This window comes from Heloderma suspectum, chromosome 15, assembly GCF_057233095.1.
Source record: "Heloderma suspectum isolate Gila_16-S chromosome 15, 16-S_ref, whole genome shotgun sequence".
Classification (NCBI taxonomy): domain Eukaryota; kingdom Metazoa; phylum Chordata; class Lepidosauria; order Squamata; family Helodermatidae; genus Heloderma; species Heloderma suspectum.
In genome coordinates this window covers 22,507,368-22,531,252 of record NC_139472.1, presented here as the reverse complement: position 1 = coordinate 22,531,252, position 23,885 = coordinate 22,507,368, and the positions used below count along the sequence as shown (strand labels likewise).

At 48.8% G+C, this 23,885-nt stretch overlaps 1 protein-coding gene across 5 annotated transcripts; it reads right to left on the bottom strand.

Annotated features, from left to right (window-relative positions):
* Nucleotides 1-117: 117 nt before the first annotated feature.
* On the bottom strand, nucleotides 118-23,642 carry ZBTB48 (zinc finger and BTB domain containing 48). 5 transcript variants are annotated; one of them, XM_084822134.1, is made up of 12 exons: nucleotides 23,324-23,642; nucleotides 21,326-22,016; nucleotides 17,555-17,841; nucleotides 16,893-17,004; nucleotides 13,296-13,388; nucleotides 12,280-12,366; nucleotides 11,246-11,400; nucleotides 10,990-11,126; nucleotides 9,569-9,733; nucleotides 7,686-7,774; nucleotides 6,828-7,153; nucleotides 118-4,220 (listed from the first exon to the last, which is right to left on the bottom strand). In XM_084822134.1, the coding sequence occupies exons 1-11, from the start codon at nucleotides 23,479-23,481 to the stop codon at nucleotides 6,863-6,865; spliced, it is 2,265 nt and encodes a 754-aa protein (XP_084678260.1). In that variant the 5' UTR covers nucleotides 23,482-23,642; the 3' UTR covers nucleotides 118-4,220; nucleotides 6,828-6,862. The 5 variants fall into 5 exon arrangements, 4 of the variants coding, with proteins under 4 accessions (XP_084678260.1, XP_084678261.1, XP_084678262.1 ...); XM_084822135.1 differs by having other exon boundaries at nucleotides 17,555-17,838; XM_084822136.1 differs by having other exon boundaries at nucleotides 23,566-23,642.
* Between the last annotated feature and the right edge of the window lie 243 nt (nucleotides 23,643-23,885).

Sequence of the window (23,885 nt, the reverse complement as noted above, 5' to 3'; positions counted from 1 at the left end):
GTCAGGTTCACTGTCTGATTTGCACAACAGGAGGGTCCTGTTAAAGACATGAAAACAACTGTGCTGGATCAGACCGAAGGCCTCTCTAATCCAGCATTCTGTTTTGACAGTGGCCAGCCAGTTACCCTGGGAAGCCCATAAACAGGACACAACAGCACCCTCTTGCTTGCGTTCCCCAGCAACTGGCATACGTAGGCATACTGTCTCCAATACTGGAGTTAATATATAGCCGTCATGACTCATATCCATTGACAGCTGCCTCCTCCATGAATTTGTCTGATTCTCCCTTTAAAGCCATCCAAGTTGGTGGTCCTCACCACATCTTGTGGACGTGAGTCCCATGGTCACGTATTTCTCCCTTCTGCACACAATGTAGAATTAACTTATGGAACTTACTACCTCAGGATGTGGCAGTGGCCATGGACTTTAGAAAGAGGGGAGGCCTAGCAGCAGCCCATGGACAGATCAGCGGCTTCTCCCTGTTCAAGAGGCTGTAGAATCAACAGAATAGGTATGCCCCTCAAGGCCTTTGGCTGGGGAGCCACAATGTGAGAGGGCGATTCTGGATGGCCACTGTTGAAACATGATGCTGGACTAGAAGGGGACCCTTCCCCTGATCCAGCCAGGCACTTATGATCTTAAGGGCCCTGCAGCAAAAGGTCTCCCTCCCTTTCCCAGTCAAGGCACCATGTCTGCCGCAGAGCCTTGGAGAACTGCTAGTCGCCCTGGGCTGTGCGCCTGGCAAGCTCCCTCTCTGGCCGCAGCATGCTGGGAAGGAAGGCGGTCTCTCTCTGTTCCATGTTTTGGCTGGCCAGACTGGAGCCTGGAGGGCCGCACACCCTGCCCTCCCTCTGAATCATCCATGCATGCCTTATGGGAGTTAGCAAGGAGTTCTCCAGCGAAAGGGTATTGCAGCCACAGCTGTGTGCTCTCGGCTCTAGGAGGGTGCCTTGTGCCAGGGGCAGGCATGTGACCTCAGCAATCTGCTCTTGCTCTCCCACCACCAGAATCCATTTTCCTTTCCCTGCAGTGCCAGTTTGGACTATGCTTATCGCTCCGCAGAGTTTATCTTTTAAGCTCAAGGAGGCCCTCTCATAGTAAAGGTGATGAGGTAGGAAAGAGATTGGAGCTTTCTTTTATCCAGCTGCTCCCCCTTACTGTGATTAGAATGTCTCATGTTAAAATCTTCTAAGGCAGGGGAGCCTAAGGCCCAAGGGTCAAATCCAGCCCTCCTGACGTTCTGATCTGGCCTTCCAGGGCACCCGCAATGGCCTCGCCCCCTTTTCCCCCCAACCATCGATTGTTCAATGGTTTCTCAGCTTTTGTGCATTTTTCTCCCCATTCTAGAAAGTTGAAATGCCTCTCCTTGGGCTCAATTACTGGCAGGATGAGTGTTAAGCTAAAATACGTCCCTATTTCTGGTATTTTGGCCCTCCAGGGCCCTCTTGCCCAACCTACCACTGGAATGCAGCCCCCAAGATCTTCCCTGAAATTGAATTTGGTCCTTGGGCTAAAGGCCCCCACCCCTGCCTAAGGGGAGAAGCATGGAGAAGAGAGAGGGAGGGAGAGTTCCAGACGTTGCCGTGTCTGTGAGGTGCTGCCGCACCCAGGCAGGAGTTGTTTGTCAACAGTCTTTTAAAAGCATTTCCTTTGATACGAGAATGCACATTGAGTAAGTGATAAGAAAGCAGTAGGGAAAGGCTGTGTGCTTAAAATAAAAGGTTCAGATTTATGCCGTATTCCAAACAGTATCTGAGAAGGTCGTCTGTTTTGAACACTGCACAAAGATAAATGACATAGTTCCAGTAAGCACTCTCGGTTTACACACAGAACCTGCTACTGTGGCAGTGATGCATCTGAGAACTCCAGTGAAGTAACAGCAGCTCTCACATGCCAGACTATCTGGGTGCCTTTTAGTGTTTTGAGCAGGTTATTTTTGAGCCACTGAGCTCACAGACAGTTCTCATTATTGTCCTTTATAGCCTCCAAAGTTCTGGTTTCAAGTGTACAGTTTAACTTTATTTTTCATATGTAACTGAAGAGAGGCTCTTAAGCAGAGAAACGCTTGCTAGCTCTTTGGTGTCTCTGCAGGGCTATTACATTACCAAGTGACATGATCCCATTTAAAAATAAAATTAAGCGGCAGGTCATGCGCTGCAGGAGAGCTGTTTCTTCACCTCCCAGTTGCTGCTGGAGGATCATGTTAAATCCTACTGCCAAGATACCTTCTGAATCCTTGTTCTGATAAGAGCACTCTCTCTTTGTATCCTTTATCCGAATGACTGGCTTTGGGGAGGTATCCCTGTGCTGGTAAGCTATGGAGGGCCCACTTTCAGAAAACACTGCTCGAGGTCCTCACTGCCAGGGCCTTGCAGCAATGCAACTTCAAATGAGGCTTTGTTGGCATTGAGCCCCAGTCCTCACAGAGATGTCAGGGTGGCGTGGAAACTCCTGGCTGCCCTTGGTACTTTCTAAGGAGAGCATCCTTAGATGGCTGCTGCTGTGTAAGGCCACCCCCCCCTTGTGCCCTCCAGAGGTGTTGGACTACAATTCCCATCACCCCAACCATCTCAGTGGAGGCAGCTAGGCACAAGAAAGCATGGCTGAAAGACCTGCTAAGGTGGCTGTACAGCATCAGTACTTTGGTGGTGGGGTGGGCAGAAGAGTTTTGTCCTCTCGCATGCTGCTGCTTCCTCTTTATTCCTTGCCGCTTTCCCCATGGTTACTATACAGGGTCCAGGACTCTCCCATTATGGTGAAGGTGACCCGCTGTTCTCTTGCCTTGGTCAAACCTTTGTGTTGAGCACCTTTGTGCTTCCCATGATAACACTGCAATCCCCACCCCCTCCTTCCTCTGAGCAGTTCAAGGGAAGGACACGCTACCATGAGCTCACTTTCAACTCTGTGCCAGCTGTTTACAGACATTGAGGAGCTGCTGCTGCTTACAACAACTTGTTTTAGTATCACTTAATGTTAAGTATTTTGTGCTGGGCTGTTTAAAGTCTGACAGGTAACATGATACTTTGTCATAGTGCCAGATCTGCATCATCTTGGAAGCTCTGGATGAGTAGCTTCATATTTATTTAACTTTAATATAAATCATTGTCTTCTGCCTTAAAGTACTGTATAACATCCTTTGAAACAAAGGTATTTCTTATATTTTGTATTTTTCCCCTTTTAAACTTGAAAGTCGAGTGTTAAATAAAGATGTGTGTTGAGACTTCTGTTCTGTCAAATTTGAGTATCCAGGATGCGCAGACAAAGGAAGAGGGTGGCCGTTGCGGTACTCTATAGCTTTAACACCGTATTGGTGAAAGGCAAAGGCCTCCTAGCTGCTGCTAAGTGGCAGTCATGCTCCATGCAACCCTCCCCCAATTTCAGTCAGATCTCCCAAGTTCTACTCTAAGGTAATTACAGAATTAACAAGATCCTCATTAACTCCTCACACCTGTTGGAGATCCTCTTCACTTTGTGGAGATCTGTTCCCACTCACTGTATTTCATAGACTGTTCACCAAGCAAGTTACCATTTGTCCCATTGAAGTTTTCAGTACCCTGAAAACACAAGCCTGCCATCCACATTGAGGACAAAGTTAGCCTACCTATGGGCCACTGAGAGCTCTCAGAACCACTGTCTTATTATCTTTGAGAAATCATGGAGGACGGGTGACGTGCCAGATAACTGGAGGAGGGCTAATGTGGTCCCTATCTTCAAAAAGGAGGAACCTGGGAACTACAAACCAGTCAAACATCAATCCCTGGGAAAATTGTGGAGCAAATTATAAAACAATCAATCTGTAAGCACCTTGAAAACAATGCAGTGATTACTAAAAGCCAACATGGATTTGTCAAGAACAAATCCTGCCAGATGAATCTGATCTCATTTTTTCATCATGTCGCCTCCCTTGTGGACTGTGGGAATGTGGTGGACATCATATACCTCGACTTCAGCAAAGCTTTGAACAAAGTGCCCCATGATCTCCTGATGAGTAAACTAGCTCAAAGTGGGCTAGATGAAACAGCTATCAGGTGGATCCACAGTTGGCTACAGAATCGGACTCAAAGAGTGATCAATGGAATCTTCTCAAACTGTTGGGAGTTAACGAGCTCAGTCCTGGGCCTGGTGCTCTTCAACATTTTTATTAATGACTTGGAGGAGGAGGTGCAGGAATGCTGATCACATTTGCAGATGACACAAAATTGGGCGGGATAGCTAATACCCTGGAAGACAGAAACAAAATTCAAAGTGATCTTGATAGGCTGGAGCACTGGGCAGAAAACAACAGAATGAACTTTAATAGGGATAAATGCCAAGTTCTGCACCTAGGAAAAAGAAACCAAATGCACAGTTACAAGATGGGGGATACTTGTCTCAACAATACTGCGAACAAGGATGATCTTGGAATTGTGGTAGATCACAAGCTGAATATGAGCCAACAATGTGATATGGCTGCAAAAAAGGCCAATGCTCTTTGGGGCTGCATTCACAGAAGCATAGCTTCCAAATCCCAGGAAGTACTAGTTCCCCTCTACTCAGCACTGCTTAGGCCTCATCTGGAGTACCGTGTCCAGTTCTGGGCACCACACTTTAAGAACACGCTTTAAGAAGGATGCAGACAAACTAGAGGGGGTTCAGAGGAGGGAAACAAAGATGATCAGGGGACTGGAAACAAAGCCTTATGAGGAGAGACTGAAAGAACTAGGTATGTTTAGCCTTGAGAAGAGAAGACTGAGGGGAGATAGGATAGCGCTCTTCAACTCCTTGAAAGGTTGTCACAGAGAGAAAGGCCGGGACCTCTTCTCGATCATTCCAGAGTGCAGGACACGGAATCATGGGCTCAAGTGGCAGGAAGCCGGATTCCGGCTGAACATCAGGAAAAACCTCCTGACCGTTAGAGCAATATGACAATAGAACCAATGACCTAGGGAGGTGGTGGGCTCTCCCACACTGGAGGCATTCAAGATGAAGCTGGACAGCCACCTGTCAGGAATCCATTTGACTTGGATTCCTGCACTGAGCAGGGAGTTGGACTCGATGGTCTTGTAGGCCTCTTCCAACCCTACTATTCTATGATTCTATGACACTAACTGACAGCAATGGCTCTCCAGGGCTTCAAGGCAGGATTCTTTCCCAGCCCTACCTGGAGATGCAACCAGGGATTTTCTGCATGCAAAACAGGATCTACAATTGAGCTACAGCCCTTCCCAAGGAAGTTTGGAAGGGACCCAATGAAAAACAGGGTTCAATCTCTTTGTCATAGAACAGAGATGTCTAGCTTCCATATTGGTAGGAACAGGTTTTTTTGCAGGGAATGGCACAGGGCCAAAATTGTAGTTTATTACACACATGGATGCCTTTGCAAGTGGTTAAGTTCTGTAAAAAAAAAATTAATGCCTCATCCACAAATTGGCATTTTCCAATTGTGGATCATGTCCACTCAGGGAAACAAGTGGACTATTGCATAGTAAACCCAAAGAGCTGTAACATTTTATTGTGGAGTATCTCAACTTCTGAAGGCAACTGTTCTCCTTAGTAGTAAAATGGCAAGCAAACTTTCTACTATATCATTATTAAAACATAAGGCCCAAATAAGTTTGCTTCTGATCTGGTCCACCAGCTCAACATCCATAAAAGATGGCTGCCCAATTTTTTCCAGAACCACAAAGTAGGGAGCGTTCTATCGGTTTCCAATAATTTCAAAATCTATTGGTCCACTGAGCTTAGTACTGCCTGCACCATCTTCCCCAAACTGGTGCTTTCCGAATGTTTTGGAGTATAACTCCACAACTGCCAGCTTCCAGAAAGGCCCTGAAAACACACCTGTTTCCTCTGGCCTCCCCCTGATTATGGTTTATCAGACTACTCTGGAGTACAGCTGCAATGACACTGTAGATTTTAGTACTCTCTGGGCCAGATGGTTTATTGCTGGTGCTTGTTTTTATGAAATGTTACTGTTTTATCACTACTAGTTTTTACTATATGAGATTTAGTTGTTCTAACCCACCTTGGGAGGACTCCTGCCCTGAGAGGTGGCCGAGAAACATTTTAAATAAAACAAAACTCCCATCAGCCTTAGCCAGCAGGGCCAGTGGTCAGGTTTGATGAGAGCTGTATTTCATTTATTACTTACATTTTTATACTGCCCAACAGCTGAAGATCTTTGGGCAATTCACAAAAGAAAAATTAAAACGGTAACATAAAGTGACACAGTAAAACATAATATAAAAACCTTAATTTTAAAACAATAAAACCAAAGTAAAAACCAGAGTAAAAGCCAACAGCAAGAAGGACTAGAAAGCCTTGGGAAATAGAAAGGTCTTCACCTGGTGCCCAAAAGACCACAACGTAGGCACCCGGTGAGCCTCTCTGGGGTGCCACCACTGAAGAGGCCCCCTTTCTTTAGTAGTCCAAAACATCTGGGGACCACCAAGTTGGCTACGCTGACTGACAGCAGTCCTCCAAGGTTTCAGACAGGAGTCTTTCCCAGCCATACTTGGAGATACCAGGAATTCGACCTGGAATGTTCTATATGCAGAGCAGAAGCTCATACCCCTGAGCTACACTCTCCCTCATCGCTTTCCTGCATCCACAGTAACCCCTCTAAGAAGAACTCTTGCCACATATACAAGCCATTTTCCCTTCTTTTTGGTAGAGTCGCTGGAATATTTCATTGGGAGGAAGAGGCAAGAGCACCAAGAAATGCTCCTTCCTTATTTGGTCCCCTCTTCCTCTCGTCCCCAAACACACAAAACTAAAGTGTGCCGACACATGGGCTAATTGGGTATAACCACGGATGGGCCACAACATGAAAATGGTGATCAGCCTACCTTTATTGGGCACAGGGCTTTACAAGGACACACCACTACGTCCCACAGTCATCTGGGATGGCAATGATGAGCGACTGTTCAATGACATCTGGGGGGGTAAAATTCTCGCTTGAGCAGAGTCTCTGCTCAGGGAGCTCTTCACGCAGGGAGCTGTGGGCCAGCGACTCCACAACCACTTCTGCAGAGCCCACCTCCAGGATGTGCGGGGGCTGCAGCGCTGCCACCGCCGCCTTCTCATCCTCAATCACCAGGTTTCGCAGCCTCCTCTGACGGGGGTTGTAGTTCTCGACCCGGTCGTGGATTTCCATGTGGCGCCTCAAATGGGCCTGCAAGAGAGCAAGAGGAGAGACAGTTGGCACATTTGAATTTGCAGCCTAGGAACGTGGGCAGAAAAGGGCACGTTGTTGTTTACAATAATGGATGCGCAGGCGGGCGGGGTGGTGGCTGAACCACAGATCAGGAAGGCCCTGGGTGCAAATTTCACCTATGCCACAAATTCACCAGGTGGACTTAGGCAAGGCAGTCTCAGCTCTACATCTGCCACACAGGGATAATTATGCTGGCCTACTTTGCAGGGTTGGTGTAAGGATGGTTGTGCGTGTGTAGTGCTCTGAACAATTGAAAACACTCTCCATAAAAACTGCTACGTGCTGTTATAACAAAATCACTTTTGAAAAATGTTTACTTGTCCTAGGGCAGGAAAGGTTAGTGCAGATTTTTATAGAAAAGCTGGAAAGGCTGTGCCAGAACAAAATGCAAGGAAATGGGCAGAGAGGAGAAAGGGCTCACCGACCTCCTCCACACCCATGCCCTTACCGCGGAGCGAAATGCCTGGAGCTGCAAGTCAGAACACAATACCTGCCGCGTGAATTTGTAGCCGCATTCCATGCATTCGAACTTCCTCACTCCTTTGTGCCTGCGAACGTGGACGCGCAGCTGCTCCACGGCTGGGAAGGCAAAATCAGGTGCTTGTTACATGGATGCTTGAAGGAAAGACTCACTGAACCTGGCACCGAGGCTGGAGAACCGGCTGAGCAGATGAGGCTGCAAATTTAGTCCTGGATCTGCCAGAGATCCCCGTAAAAAAAACCCAGACATGCAGAGTTTGTGTGTGCGTTTCAGGCCCATGTAAGAACACACTGAACCTGGACAGACATGCCCATTCTGAGGCATGAATTCTGTAGCTGCTGTTTTCCAAGATGGCTGACATGAATGGGGATATGCGATAACACATGAACAAAAGCTTGTTTGGGTGGCAAAATATAGCGCAGCCTTCCCAACCTGGTGCCCTCCAGATGCGTTGGACTATAACCCCCAGCATCCTCCAGCCAAATGGGAGTTGTAGACCAACACATCTGGGGGACACCCTGTTGGGGAAAGCTGATACAGCGGGGGTGGAGTTAGTCAAGATGGGCAGAACATCTAAACCATCCAATAGCCAGGGAGCTATTGGGTGGCATAGAAATGAAATAAACGAAAGGAAATGAACTATCACTAGCCACTGTTACCACCAGCAGTCTGACAGTTGGCCAAGGGGCAGGAAGACCCAGGGTCAAATTCCTGCTCAGTTATGAAGCTCACTGGGTGTCCTTCTGCCAGCCACCATCTCTTAACCAGGGTTGTTGTGAGGTAAACTGAGAAGCTGGGGAACATGCATATTGCCCTGAGTGTCTTGAAGGAAGAGTGAGATAAAAATGAATAAGGATTTATTTAATAACTACTGGATCAGAATCCACAAAGAACAGCATACATTTTTGACTGATAAATGCAAGTACATTTTTGATCCTGGGTTTGTTATTTAAGAGAGGTGGTCACACAGCTTTTCACCCTTGCAGAATCACTGACAACTTCTTGCATTTGTACAGCCTTGTGTGTCATGGCTTGCACCCGCACATGGACAACAAAACGCCCGGTAAAGGCATAAGGCACTTAGATGGTTGCAAAACACTGCTCACACCTCCTAGCTGCAGTCCAGCGGATTCACCATTGTGTGGCCATGATCCAAAATATGAGTAACTGGGAACCCCTTTTGGGTGTGTCCAGTGATAGGGAGCTGGAGGGAGGTGGCAGGTCAGCAAGAGACGGGTTCAACTTTCTGTACACGTCAACCCTCAATTGTCAAAAGTGTCGTTTCTGATTCAAGCGCTGTAAGATTTCTACATGCATTTGTTCATGAGTTATCGCATATCCCCTTTCATGTACCTGCCACCTTGAAAAATGGCAGCTACCAAATTTATGCGTCAGAATGGGCGCATCTACCCAAGTTGTGTGTGTTCAGGCATGGGCCTGAAGCCCACATAACCTCAAGATTCTCCGTACATCTGTGTGTTTTTAATGGGGGTCTCTGGCAGATCCAGGACTATTCTGCCACTAGCCCATCCTGCCACCTCTTCCGAGAGTAGATCTCCCAAGGTCTCAGCTGAAGGTTCATTCCCAGCCCCACAACCTGAGATCTCTTTGGCTGGGGATGGCGAGGCTGGCATTTGGATGCTTCCCCATGCCGAGCATGAGCTCTACCAGCCGCTTCAGGAGCTGAGCTGGAGCCCTGCTCCTTTGTGCCTCTTCAGGGCGGGACTGCTCTTGTGTGTCTGCTTCTCCCCAGCTTAGGGAGGTGCGACTTGCTCTGTCCTCCTCCTGCTCCAGCTGCCTCCCTCGGACCCTCAGTTTCCAGACAAGCGAACATGCCCTAGGTGAGCCACCACGAACCCCTGCCTCTCAGACCCTCCCTAGCCATTCATTACCTTTGAACGTTTTCCCACAGATCTGGCAAAAGTGGGGTCTCCCTTCCTGGTGCCGGCTGGCCACATGTCTCAGCAGCGGGCCTCTCTCGGTGAACCTTTGGTCGCAAAACTCACAGCTGAAGGGGCGCTCCCCCGTGTGGGTCCGGTTGTGCTTATCCAGGCTGGCTGATCACGTCCACACATGAAAGGAAAGCAGTCAGACGAGAGGGAAGACCTTTGGGGACTTGCCAAAACCCTCATCTTCATGGCCCTAATCTCTCCCTTCCCAGGTCTGATTTCAGGCCACCCACATAAGAAAACCAAGGGCCCCTGGGGGGCTGCATCCCCTGTCTCCAAAGAAAAACATCAGGGCAAGGGGGAGACCAATCTAGCCCCATACATTGGCCAGAGAAGGAGCAGCTGCAGGGAGCTCTCATCACCCTTCCCTGCCAAAAAGGACACCTATAAAAACTCTGAAAATTAAAAACTGGTGCCTGAGTTTTGCTCTTTCCCCCCCTCTTCCGTCCCACTCCCCTTTCCTTTTGTGTTGTGTCTTTTAGATTGTAGGCCTGAGGGCAGGGACTGTCTCATTATTAATCTTTGTAAGCCTCTCTGGGAGCCTTTTTTTTTTTTTTGCTGAAGATGCAGCAAATAAATAAATAAGCAGACGCACCTGCTGGACAGAGCCTCTCCCAGGATTAGATGCAGCAACAGAAAGCTTTCCTGAGCAACCAACCTTCAAAAAGAGAAGCTCCCCTCACCCAAATCAATTACCATCTTGCCTTTAAGAGGTAGGACTCAAACTCCTTTCAAACCCCTTAATATTAGACAGCACCCTCTAGCAGTGTTGGACTACAGCTCTCATCATCCTCAGCCTTGGGGATGGGAGCTGTAGTCCACAATCCATGGGGAAAGGCTACCTTCATACATCTTGCTATCTGGAAACAAAAGCAGTCACCTAAGACGGTCCAAGAGGAGCATTTCCCAGGATGGTATTTGGCTTTTTAAGGGGGAAGTCCTAGGCATGTTTATTTTATTTATTTATTACATTAATATCCTGCCTTTTTTCCTCCTTATGGAACCCAAGGCAGTGTACATAATCTTCCTCCTCTCCATTTTATCCTCACAACCACCACCCTGTGAGGTAGGTTGGACTGAGAGTCTGTGACTGGCCCAAAGTCACCCAGTGAGCTTCCATGGCCAAGTGGGGACTAGAACACGGGTCTCTCAGCTCCCAGTCCAACACTCCCACCACTACACCACACTGGCTCTCCAGTGTTTAGACAGAAAAAACTCCTACAGCTCCCAGCCAGCTGCTCTTTCGGCTTGACCCCTGCTGGAGAAGTTCTTCCCCAAAGAGGGGGAGTTGCTACAGGAGCTCCTCTTGGCTCCTGGATGGGAGTGGAAGGCCCGTTCACCCCAAAGGGGAACGGCCTTTGTACCTTGTGTGCGGAAGGTTTTGCCACAGAGGTGGCACTGGAAGGGCTTCTCTCCAGTGTGGGTCCGAAGGTGCATGTTGAGGTTGGCCTTCTGGGTGAAGGCATGCTGGCAGAACTCACACACATAGGGCCGCTCATTCCTGCAGGGACAGGAGGGGGGACAGTCACACCTGCCAAGCCGCCTGACTGCTGCTGAATATGGACAGAGCACACACACCCTGCCACCCCCCAAGGGATGCGGCCAATGGCCCACACACACCTGTGCTTGGCTTTGACGTGCATCTGCAAACCATTGCGACTCGAGGCCCTGTGACCGCATTCCTCGCAGACAAAGAGTTTCTCCCCACGGTGCTTGAAGGCCTCGTGCAGGTGCAGTTCTGTCCGAGACAGGAAGCACTTGGAACACGCGGGGCACTGCGGGTGGTGGAGGAGGAGGACTGGGATTAGGGAGGAACCCAAAAGAGAGGGGGCCCTGACTGGCTAGGTGGCCTCACATCAGGAGTGGCTCAGGCTGACACATCACAGCTCTTATGATGGCTCGATCACACAAGGGGGAAGCACAAGGGGACCCTTGCGACAGCGATGGAGCATCTGGACACTTGTCCGCAATTGGCTCAGAAGAACCACAGAGTTGAAAGAGGCCATCTAGGCCTTTGAGTCCCAAACCACCACCACACCTCACTCAGTGCAGGAATCCAATTCAAAGTACCCCTGGCAGATGGCTCTCCAGTCTCTACCTGAATACCTCCAGGGACAGAGAGCCCTCCACCTCCCTAGGCAATGGGTTCCATTGTCTGACTGCTCTCATCATTACGAAGATTTTCCTGATATTCAACTGAGATCTGCCTTCCTGCAACCTGAGCCCATTATTTCATGTCCTGAAGTCCTGGATGATAGAGAACAGGCTGCAGCCCTCTTCTGTGGGGCAACCCTTTAGGTACTTGAAAAGTGCTATCATACCACCCCTCCCCCCAGTCTTTTCTTCCCACAGCTAATAAACCCAGTTCCTTCCATCTTTCCTCATAGGACTCAGTTTCTAGTCCCAATCATCTTGGTTGCCCTTCTCTGAACTCGTTCCAATTTATCTGAATCCTCCTTAAAGTGTGGGGTCCAGAACTAGACACAGTATTTGAGTGAAGGTGTTACTTTTAAAGTCTCCCATTCCCACAAGACCCATGGAGCGCAGGAACCTCTCAGCTTTTCCTGTTGGTTCTAGCACGAAGGGAAAGCCCCCCTCCCCCTCCCCACATGGTGTCCCCTTTCCTCAGCATCCCCCAGGCAGCCTGGGCTTACCGCGTGAGGCTTGGGGGCTCCGTGCAGCTTTATCAGGTGGCTCTGCAGATCCTTCTTCTGCATGAACTGCTGGATGCAGGACGAGCACTGAAACAAACAAGAGACCCAGGTGGGCATCAGCCCCTGGTCGGGGATGCTGATCTAGCCAAAGCCCCTCCTGATGAGAGAGAAGGCCATAAACACAGCAGCAGCTCCTGCTGAAGTCTCAAGAAGCACTGGCTGGGAAGAGAAGGGGTAGGGTGCGATGCTCTGCATAGCTCCTTGAGCCCACCCCCACCAGCTAGCTCAATTTTACTAATACAGGGCAGAGAAGGGGGCTTCTCAATGAAGAATCTCCTTTTTCTTTTATGGGCGACATGGCTGTTTTGGGAAAGTGCCATGTGATTGTTTCAAAACAAGCTGATAAAAGTGATTTGCTCTATAAGAGAAATTTTATTCTTTGGGGGCAGGGAAAAAGGAGGGCACAGCTAAAGGAGTAATTGGAGCGGGGCACCCACGCACGCACACACACACACACACACACAAACATATATACATATGAAGCTTAACATGTCTTAAGAGCTGGCATTTACATCTCATTTTTTTAATATGCAGAGTGCATTAGATACATTATCTTGGTATTCCTTACAACAGTACTGAAAGGCCAAAACATATGATCTCAGTACTGCAGGCAGGATGGCTAGCTGGGGGATTCTGCGAGTTGTAGTATAACACATCTGGAAGATACCAGGTGGGGGAGGCTGCACTGCACCAATAAATCTGTGGAGGTTCCCAGTAGCCACACTGACTTAATAGAGCTCATGGAGCAGAGCATCTGCGCTCTAATGAAACCTGCAACTGCTGCAGTAAGAAAAAAGTGGAGCTAAACCAGCAGGCCAAGGCCCTGCCTGACCACAGGCTCCAGCAGGAATGCCTAGCAGCATCCCAGGGGGTCACACAAGCTCCTTCCCCAAGAGGAACAGTCCATTGACCCACCATGACGACGCCAGCAATGCTCCAGGGCAAGAGAGGCTGACCTTATAAGGCATCTCTCCCGTGTGGGACACCATGTGCAGCCGCAGCTCCATCCGCCTCTTAAACATCTCTTGACAGACCGAACATGTGAAAACCTGGAGGGAAAAGGAACGTAGGCTGTCCAGGGAACAAAGAAAGATTCAGCTCTGCACAAACTGCTTGGAAATCCTGCTGAATCTTAGCAATGGCCAATGTGTGACCCTGGCATCTGGACTGATGATGAGAAACAAGAAAACTTCGTACCAACTAAGATGCCAAAGGAGCAGCAAGAGGCATCACTGCAGGTGTTGCAGATGTTGAAATACTTGGGCTGCTCTGGAATAAGATGCTAATGTGGAATGTGTTTACGAAGCAATGGAAAGGCAAGAAAGGAGCACCAGTAACTTCTGCCCTAGAAAGATTTTTTTTTTTACAGTTATATCCCACCTTTTTCCCTCCAAGGAACCCAAGGAAGCTTATGTGGTCCTCCTCCTCTTCACTTTATCTTCACAATAACCCCGTGAAGTAGGTTAGGCTGAAAGTCAGGCCCAATTCACATGTAATGACAACCTATGGGTTGTTTAAACCGTGGGTTGTCAGGGCCAAGCAGCAGCGAGCGAGCGCACTGCCTCCTGCATGCTTGTTGCTTCTACTTTCAATTACCAACCCAGGAACGCCCCATTCTTGGGTTGTTACCATGACATCCAAACCCAGAAATTCTGGGTTGTTTAGGGGTTAAACAACCCAATGTTGTTAATCATAGAATCATGGAATCATAGAATAGTAGGGTTGGAAGGGGCCTACAAGGCCATCGAGTCCAACCCCCTGCTCAATGCAGGAATCCAAGTCAGAGTTGCTTGGTTAAAACTCTGGGTTGTCTGTCTCTCAACAACCCAGAGTTCTGGGTTTGGACATCACATCAAACAACCCAGGAACAGGGTGTTCCTGGGTTGTTTCCCAAATTGGATGCAAAGTGGAAGTGGTAAGCAGGCAAGAAGCAGCACGCTTGCTCTCTCTGGCATGGCCCTGCCAATTCATGGGTTAAACAATCCATGAATTGGCATTATGTGTAAACCAGGTTATTGTTTTGATGGTTTGTTGCCTGCTTTCTTATGCCCTCCTCCAAGCATGTATAATATTTGCTAAATAATAATGTTACTATGTCTGTCTTCAAGTTTATAATGTGTTGTTCTAAACTATTTGACTTGTTTCCATCAAATTTATTTTATTTATTTATTTTAAACATTTGTATCCTGCCCTATATCATTAAGATCTCAGGGCAGTGTACAGATAAAAACAATTTTAACAGTAAATAAATAATTTAAACAGCTAAAAAGATGTTAAACAATTAAACAAGCTAAAACCAATTAAAAACCTAAAACAATTAAACAATTAAAACAGTGCGCAACTTTAGGGAATTCCTCAAAAGCTTTGGTGAAAAGCCATGTTTTAACTTGGCCCCGAAACAAAACCAACATCTGCACCAATCGGGCCTCCAAGGGTAGGGCATTCCACAACTGGGGCGCCACAGCAGAGAAGGCCTATGTCCTACCATGGTGTATGTGGCTGGGCGACCAGCCAGATGGGTGATTAATAAATTTAATAATTAATAATTAAAATAATTATGTCTCACACCAATGGGACGCAGAGAAGGGTCCCGCCAACAGATCTCAGTCCTCAGGCAGGCATACATAGGGAGAGGCGCTCCCTCAAATGTCAAGGTCCCAAGCTGCTTAGGGCTTTAAATGTCATCACTAGCGCCTTGAATTCCTACCAGAGGCATATTAGCAGCCAGAGCAATTCCTTTAAAACTGGTGTGACGTTATCTTTACAAGATGTTCCAGTCAACAGCCTAGCTGCTGCATTTTGTGCTAGCTGCAGCTTCCAAGTCGTCTTCAAGGGCAGCCCCAGTGAAATGCATTGCAGTAGTTATCTGCGCATGCACTACTGTGTCTAGGTTATCCCTTTCCAGGGAAGGCCGTAGCTGGCGGATCAGCCGAAGCTGGCCTCAAGTACTCCGGGCCACAGAGTCCACCTGGGGCTCCACTGACAGGAATGGATTCAGAAGTACTCCCATCTTGAATCTGTGGTCTTTTACACTGCTCACAAAGGTGCATGTTTGAAGTCAGAGAAGACCACCAAATTAACAAGGGAGACCTGTGTGCAGATCTGCCAACTCCTAAGAGACCTACATGTTTGGGAAATGTACTGGCACAGCCCTCTTGAGACCCTCTCAAATTAGGAAGCAGGTGGAAACATTAAAAACTTGCAGCCTACAGAGTAGTAGCCTGAGAGAGAACGGATCTACAGTGGAAGAACGAATCTAGCCTCACCTCCTGCCTGTACTAGCGTTCTTTAGACAGGACAGATTCCAATAGACATTTCCGCCACCTGCATGCCAAAGTGGTATGGTCCAAGAAGGCTACACATCCGCTTTATCCAAATGTGTAGATCACCTCTCCAACTGCTCCTAAGAAGCGACAGCTTTGAGCAAGGGCTAAAAACCTTGCTTGACCTGGATCAGGACATTTGTTTTACCATCCCTCAGTTCTTCATGATTATCCATTCATGCAGAACACCTCACATTTCTATCTCTACCTTTACAAGGACCTTGAGATTGCATTTAGACCAGGACAGAATCTCCTAGATTCAAACAGGGAGCATCCAGGCCTAGGTACTGGCACCCCAGCAGCAAGCCACTCAAGACTGCACAGCGAAAGGAGAACAAGGCCATGCCGCTCTTCTAGGCATTCACATTGACCCACCCCGGGCAACTCCACTGGTTCCCCCTGACCTGGCCCAGGCATAAATCCTTCCAGTTCACAGGGTTAGTAACAGAGGAAGCTGCCTGAGACCGAGTAAGACCATTGGTCCATCGAGCTCAGTATTGTCTACACCAGCCTTCCTCAACCTGGTGCTCTCCAGATGTGTTAGACTACAACTTCCACAATCCCCCAGCCAGCATCTGAAGGGCACCAGGTCTGGGAAGGCTGGACCCTGACTGGCAGCAATGACTCTCCAGGGTGTCAGGCGGGAATTTCCCCAGCCTTACCTGGAGATGCTGCTGGGGATGAAACCTGGGACCTTCCGCATGCCAAGCAGGGGCTCCACCACTGAGCTACGGCCCCTCCTCTTTGAGGAGTAACTATCCCCTTAGCTTCAGATTCTGAGCTTTCTGTCTCCCTCAGGCCAATTCCCCAGCTTCTGATCTCAACTCTTTCTGATTCTGACTGCAATTCTCCTTATTATTCAACATTCTCCTGGAACCGCTTGCCCAGCTCAGAAGGGTGGAAGGAAGAGAACCTGGTCCTCCTCTTTATCAGCCCCAACCCTCCACCAGACTCCAGGCCCTATTCTGGAGGGACTTGGCCTGTACTCTCCGTGACCTTGGCTACCTACAGCTCAGCACTGACAGGCTGAGACAGCGACTTGCCCCAAACTCCCTGGTTAGCTCCAATACTGAGAGGATCTCCCAGCTCTTGACATAGTCCCCTGTCCTGGGCACCACACCCGTCTCCATCCACCCGGGTGAGCCCAGGGTATCAAGGATGCTGTGACAATGGCCCTGCAAGTGTGTATTTGTTTCCAGAATCAGCTGCAAACCCTCCACCCCAAAATACCTGCTCCGAACGGCTCATGCAGTTCCGAGCTTCATGCTCCAAAAGGTTTTCCTTCCGGAAGTAGCATTTCCCACACTTCGAGCATTCAAAGGGCTTCTCTCCAGTATGTTTCCTACAGGTAATAGGAACAAAAGCAGCAGATCTGACCCACGGCGGAAATAGCAAGCAATCCAGGGTGCAGCTGCTGGGCTGAGGTCAGTCAAGGCAGCTCACTCGAACAGCACACAGGAAACAAGCAACATCTTAAACAATTCACAAGCCAGTTCAGGGGCTTGATGGGGGGAGGGGGGGACAAGAGTTCATTCCTCCCCCACCCACCCCTTCTCTCTCACAGAGAACACCACACACCAATGCTGCTCAGCAACCACATTTACTGAAGGGCGTGCCACTGACTAGAATCCAACCTGCTGGCCAGTCTTATTGTCACAGCCATTGCTCCTTACACACAGACACATATGTCTTCTTACCTCTGGGATTGGCAATGAGGGAGCTCAAAGCAAGATTGGGCCTTGGGGCCTTCAGTTACTGACCCCCTACCAACAGCTTATAGAGTTTAGCATCCTTTAACATCCACCCAGCCTAAACGGGGTGCCTGAGTCCTGCAGACAGACTGTTATGCCCCCCAATCCCACCCACCCCCAGCAGAAGGCACAAGAACTTGCCTGTTGTGCACTTTGAGATAATATTTGCTGAGAAACGATTTATGGCAGGTGGGGCATTCGACCGGCTCAGTCGCGCCTCGACGGTTTCCAAGTGCCCCAGTTTCCAGCAGGCTGTCATTCCCAGCGGTCTTGGAGCCACTGGGCTTTCTGGCCAAGTGAGCTCTCCTTTGGGTCCTCACGCTCTTCTTCCCAGGGACGTAATCCTCATCTGCTTCCTTGTTTCCTTTTCCTCCTCCATCATCTTCAGCTGGAAGGTCATTTGACGCCAGAACCTCCTGAGAGTCCTGCTGTGATAAAACAGGGCGGTTACCTCAACACACCCACCAACGCATGATCTCATTTATCACCACAACAGCAGAATCCTCCATACTTGGTCAATTATGCAAAAAAAAAAGGGGCAAGTATTTAAATCATTCATTTAGTACAATTGTAAAAAAGAGACAAATATATGCTCACTACAATCCTTCCAATGAGTCAACTGTTATGAAACCAAGTAAAATCTAACGCTATTTGCTTTAATTATTATTAGATAGACACTGTACAAATAAAGATGTACGTGAATACTGAACAGTTTTTCTTGGCTTTATCCCAGGAATGAGCCAAAATGTTACAAATGTTCTTTGAAATGAAATTAAAGAATATTCACACAGAAACCGTAAGACAAACATGTGTTTTTAAATGTGTTTATGGTTTTAGCGCAAAGATGTGTGTATATGTGCAACTGCGCCATTCAACACTTTATGCAGGTGAACCCTGGTTAGAAACAGAGTATATACTTGATAGAGAGCTTCTAAAATTAGTTATGACTCCTTACAAGCATACCCATTCAAAATGCCTTTAGACTCTACATTTTTAGTTGTACAGTTATGTGTGATGGAAAATGTTCCAGCACTTCTATTTTTTCCACAGAAAAGTGTCCATTTCATAAGTTCATTAGTAACAATGAATGGATGCCAATTGGAACTACAATATTAGGTGAACTTGTCAGTTTCAAAATTGTCACTGTTTTTGAAGTGATTATCCCTATTAAGTAGGTGAGAGGAGATATATAGGACATGGAAATACATATATATCTCAGCGTGGAATGGAACTAATCAGTTACAGTGAAACTGAAGGTGCCCCAACAACCTCAGTGGAAGAGAGCCGAACCCTTGTGAAATACATGAATGGCTGTCAGCACGTCACACACAGTTCTTTGGATTGCTAAAATGTATTAGCTCAGCCTTCCCCAACTGGTGCCCTCCAGATGTTGGACTGCAACTTCCAGATGCTGGGAGTTGTAGTCCAATACATCCGGAGGGCACCAGGTTGAAGAAGATTGCGATACTGAATAGAATACATCATTTTAAAGTTCAAGATGCACTTTTTGTCCCAAAGGCCAGGTCAACCTAACAAAATGTTAGAAACATTTTACAATGGCTAAGTCACTAAGGCCGCAGTCCTATACCTACTTCCATGGAAGTAAGTCCCATTGAACTTAATAGGACTTACTTCTGAGTAGTCATGCATAGGATTGCATTATAAAGATCCAGCAGTAAATTGCACATGCAGCACATGCTCTGCTATTGGGATGAGAGTCGGATCACCGTTTGCAGAGAGCAAACAGGAGTTCCCAATCGAGTTCATTATGGCTAAGGAGGTATTAGTAAAGATGGATTCCAATTCACTTTGTTTACACAGTCTCAGGGTTCTAATCCTGCTCTGTGAGACAGAGCTTATTACTGCAACATGTCCCATCCATGAATTCTGGAGCAGAAACACCAACCAGGCCTAGAGGTTAGAGCTGTGCTTAAGTGGAAGATGTTAGTTATTTCTGAACTGCTATTAGTTCACGCTGTACTGGATACAGAACACATGGTTTTGTTGATGACACTTATGTTATTTTTGTGTTTCTTGGGTTTGGAATACAGAAATGCACAGTGCTTCAGACAGAATGGCAGGCCTGTAGGAGAAGAAAAATGTAGTTGTTTATAACTGCTGTACTTCGCTGAGTAGATCAGCCTTCCCCAATCTGGTGTCCTCCAGATGTTTTAGACTTCAGCTTCCATCAGCCCTAGCCAGCATGGCCAATTATCAGGAAAGCTGGAAGTTGTACTCCCAAATATCTGGAGGGTATCAGGTTGGGGAACGCTAGTGTGTCACCTGGGCTATGTGTACTCAGTGCTTCAAGAAAAGAAAACTAGAATTCTGTACAGAGGCGGCTTAAATTCTGCATCATGAAAAGCTTAGTTCTGCAACCTGTGTGGATTATGGATTTTAACACAGCTCACAGTGCAACTTGTGATTAACTTCTGACTCATCTGTTTAGCTCAGGGATGGGCAACTTGTGGCCCTCCAGGTGTTTTGGCTTACAACTCCCATCATCCCTCACCGTTGGCTATGCTGGCTAAGGCTGACGGGAGCTGTAGGCAAAAACATCCAGAGGGCCACAAGTTTTAGTGTGTTTAGTTAAGTAAAGGTTTAGTAAAGTAAACCTTTAGTTTAGTTTAGGGCCCCTGATTTAGTGTGTTTCTGTTCTCATTAAGTATTGCCTGAACTGGCATCACGGAATCAAGGAGAGATTGTAACAGAACAATTTAGTTTTCCTACAGCCACTGTGCAAGTTTGCACACACATTAAGTTATTACAAAAAGAAAACCCCCAGAATGAGGAGCCTGGGCACTGCCCTATTCAAAATCCCCAGGGATCTGGTCAAGGGTGGATAATGCATGCGGTATTCAGACTCTTCTAAGAGTCTCTAGAACTGCTCCTCATGGTTCCTCAAAAGCTGGAGAGCTGTACAAAGGGCCAGGATGCAAAAACTACAAGCTTCACATCTTCTGTATCTTCCCAAATCTTATCTGGTGGGGCAGAATCCAGTTTGAAGACTTGGGGTTACTAACATTAAATTGCTCAAGCCACTCCAGGTCACTGGAATACTTGTAATGATCTGGGAATTGCTGCAGGAACATTGAAAGATGCCTTACGCTGGGTCGGACTATTGCTCCACCTAGCCCAGTATTGTCAACGGGCAGCAATGGCTCTCCAGGGTTTCAGGCAGTAAGCTTTCCCAGCCCGATCTGGAGATGCTGGGGCTTGAACCTGGACCTCTACATGTAAGAAAAGCTACTCCCCTTGTCCAGTGTCACCATCCTGATTTGGATAATTGCATACAAATAAAATGAGCAAATTCACTGCAGCTCACAAAAGAGACTACAGTTGCTCTCTTGGGGGTACAGTAGCTTGCAACTGTAATTCATGGGAAGTTTCTACAGAAGCTTATTCGGCATTCCATACCTAAAAAAAATTGGCAATGGTGGAAAAGTGTCTGGAAGAAGATGGCTCATCTGTCCTTATCAATCCTCACTGGAAAGGCACAGCTGCAGGGAAGAGTGTCCCAGGGCACACCCAGGTTTATCTGGGGCCCTCAGACAACCGGGTTTGCTTCCCCAGAATCCTCTGCAAATTGCAGTAGCTCTGTGGGACACTGACTGATATGGAAAGGGTTCCCCAGGATCCCAAGCTGAATCGCCACTGCTCTACATTTCTAAATGCTGGACTACGTAGCAATCCCACAGACCCTCACCCCCATTCCCACTTCCCGTAAGACCCAACCACCAGTGCAAGTAATCATCCATCCTTCTCCTGCACAAACAAGCAACAAACTTGTTCTGCTTCCTGATCTCCAGCAACACTTCTCGCCGCTTTAAGGCACCTTTGTTCTCTTAACAGGAATGGATTTGTAGCGGACAAAGGCGCAAGCCCTAGTTAGCACATTACTCCACACGCCACCTCAATACTGGCGCCTGCGTCCTCGGTGGCTCCTCTTTTCAGTGGCCTGCTTAGTTCCTTACATTCCAGGGTGCTCTTTACTTCACCTGCATTGCTCAGTGTGTTTGTTTTGGGAGCCCTTTTCAACCTTCCCCGAAGGAGACAGGGGCTCTCTCTTTGTTCTTGGGCCACTTTGCTCCCCTGGATGCAGGGGCTCTTGAGGGCTTCCTGAACTGAGTTACTTTGGGGCACAGCATCAAGGGCAGGTTCCGCTTGCATGTCCGCCACTGCTTTGGAGCAGCCACCACAGTCCTTTCCGAGTGAAAGCTGGCCATTCTGATCCCCATCATCCAAGCGTCCAGGGCGGAATTCCTGGCACAACCTGACTGCCTCGGGGACACAGAGCTCTTTGGCGGCTTCAAGAAGCTTCTCCCAATTTTCCGGGGTGATTGCCAAGTGCCCTGTATAGAAGAAGTCAAGGAGCAGCGCAAAGATTTCCACAAAGGTCTCAGGGAGGATGATTTTGCTAGAAGCTCCATCATACATGCTCTGAAAGAAGGAGCTGCAGCATGCCAGGACACTCCAGTGTGCCTTGAACACCAAGCTGCCCACTGCCAGGGTGGCATCGCAGAAATGCCCACTCTCCCGCTGCTTGTTGAGTTCCTGCAGAACACGCACACTGTGCTGTACAAAGGAGCCCTCCATGGTCTTACTGCGAGAGAAGGAAAGAGACACAATGCAGGTGGGAAGCACCAAGACACATTACAGAGTGGTGGGGGGCTGCTCCACCACAACTCCCTCCCCCTGTAAAAAGAAAATAGAGTGACATCATGCTACCAGCCTAAAAGGACACTAGGACAAGAAAAGACAACAAACATACAGGTCTTTCATACTCAGACCCCAATGAAAAACAATATAAAAGTGGATGAAATACACCCAGGAAGGGGGGGGGGAGAATGCACACTCCATCTGCCATGTTCATTATTTTTCCTTGCTCAACAGCAACACCTCAGTTCATTTGCAACTCTTAAATGACATCCCCCATGGAAGATAGAGCGACACAGCCAAACAAAAATCATCATCATTACCACCAGTTATTAAATCCTCCCTCTCCCAGAGCATCAGGGGATGACAGGGCACCTGCGCCATGAAGCTGATTATTTCCGCAAGTAAAAAGCAAATGTAACCAAACATATTGGCCATAAGAAAATTTCCAGAAACCATGTTGCTGTAATAAATCCCGCTCCAAGAACAAGAAGTAAACAAAAGCCACAACCCTGTGCATGCCTCCTATGGAGTAAGCCCCACTGAACTCTGTGGGGCTTATTTCTGAGTACACACACTTGGGACTGTTCTGGAAATTAAACTAGCCCAAAGACTGGGAGAGAAGGGACCAGGAGGGATTAACAATGGAGATGGCAGGAAGATTGGGAGCGGGACTGGGGGGGTGGGAGAAGGGCTATGGCAGCCTTCCACACCGGGGTCCCCTCCAGCTGTCAGACTGCAACTCCCATTATCCCCAGCCAGCATACCCACACCACAGACCTGAATGGTTTCAAGAGCTCTTCCCTCTCCCCACCAGCTGGGGGGAGAGGCTAGCACGGCCTTCCCCAACCTGGCTACGGATGACGGGACTTGCAAGTCCAACACATTGGCGGGCACCGGGTCGGGGAGGCTTGCCCAGGATGGTTACGGCCCAGTGGATGGTCGGAACATGAGTTGCTCACGATTAAGGGAAACAGGCCCTGAGAAGCTACTCTTTTAAAAAAATATTAACAGCAAACAAAGCAGCCAGGATGGGGGGGTATCACTGCCTCCCTCTCCCCTCCCCTCCCCTCCCCCCTGTCTGTGAAGGCTCCCCCCCCTCCCCCCTGTCTGTGAAGGCTCCTCCCCTCCCCCCTGTCTGTGAAGGCTCCTCCCCTCCCCTCCCCTCCGTCTGTGAAGGCTCCCCCCCTCCCCTCTTTATTTGGGGAGGGGCGGGCACTTGGGGGAAACCCGCACGCACGCCGCAGTTCTTACCTCAGCTCCGGTCTCGCCGCCCTGCCCTGCCCTGCCCTCCCCTCACACACACACACACACATTGCTCGGGGGGGGGACGCTCGCAACAGAAGGCCCCCCGCTCCTACGGCAGCGCTGCCCCCCTCCCCACACACATTATACGGGGAGGGGGCGGGCATTTGGGGAGCGCCCGTCCCCCCTACGCCAGCCCTGGTCGCCCCCTCCCCCCCACGCCCCTGGGGAGGGGCCCCGCCGCGCCTCACCTCAGCGCGGGTCGCCCCGCTCCCGCCCCGCCCCGCCCCCTACGGCGCGAGAAGCCAGAGCGCCGCCATCTTGGTCCGAGGGGGCGCCGTGACGCCAGCGCGCAGGGCCGGGGGCGGGGCCCGCGCGGGGGGCGGGGCGATGGGGGCGGCCCGGCGCGCCTCTCTCCCGCGCCCCCTCCGGGCGGGCCGCCCTGCAGCCGCAAGGACGCTTTGCGAGGGGGATAAGGCGCGCTCACGAGGGGGAGTAGCCCTTAGTAGTAGCCCTTAGTCCGTATTATTAGTAGCCCTTATGATTAGTCCTTAGTCGGTATTATTATTAG

Excerpts from the sequence above, each read along its gene's own strand:
- ZBTB48 (XM_084822134.1), bottom strand. The coding sequence starts at position 23,481 with ATGCCCGCCCCCTCCCCGTATAATGTGTGTGGGGAGGGGGGCAGCGCT. Across the intron at positions 17,005-17,554 it reads TATCTCAAAGTGCACAACAG|GAAACATACTGGAGAGAAGC; the intron begins GCAAGTTCTTGT and ends TATTACCTGTAG. Across the intron at positions 7,154-7,685 it reads GCTACAAATTCACGCGGCAG|GCCCATTTGAGGCGCCACAT; the intron begins GTATTGTGTTCT and ends GCTCTCTTGCAG.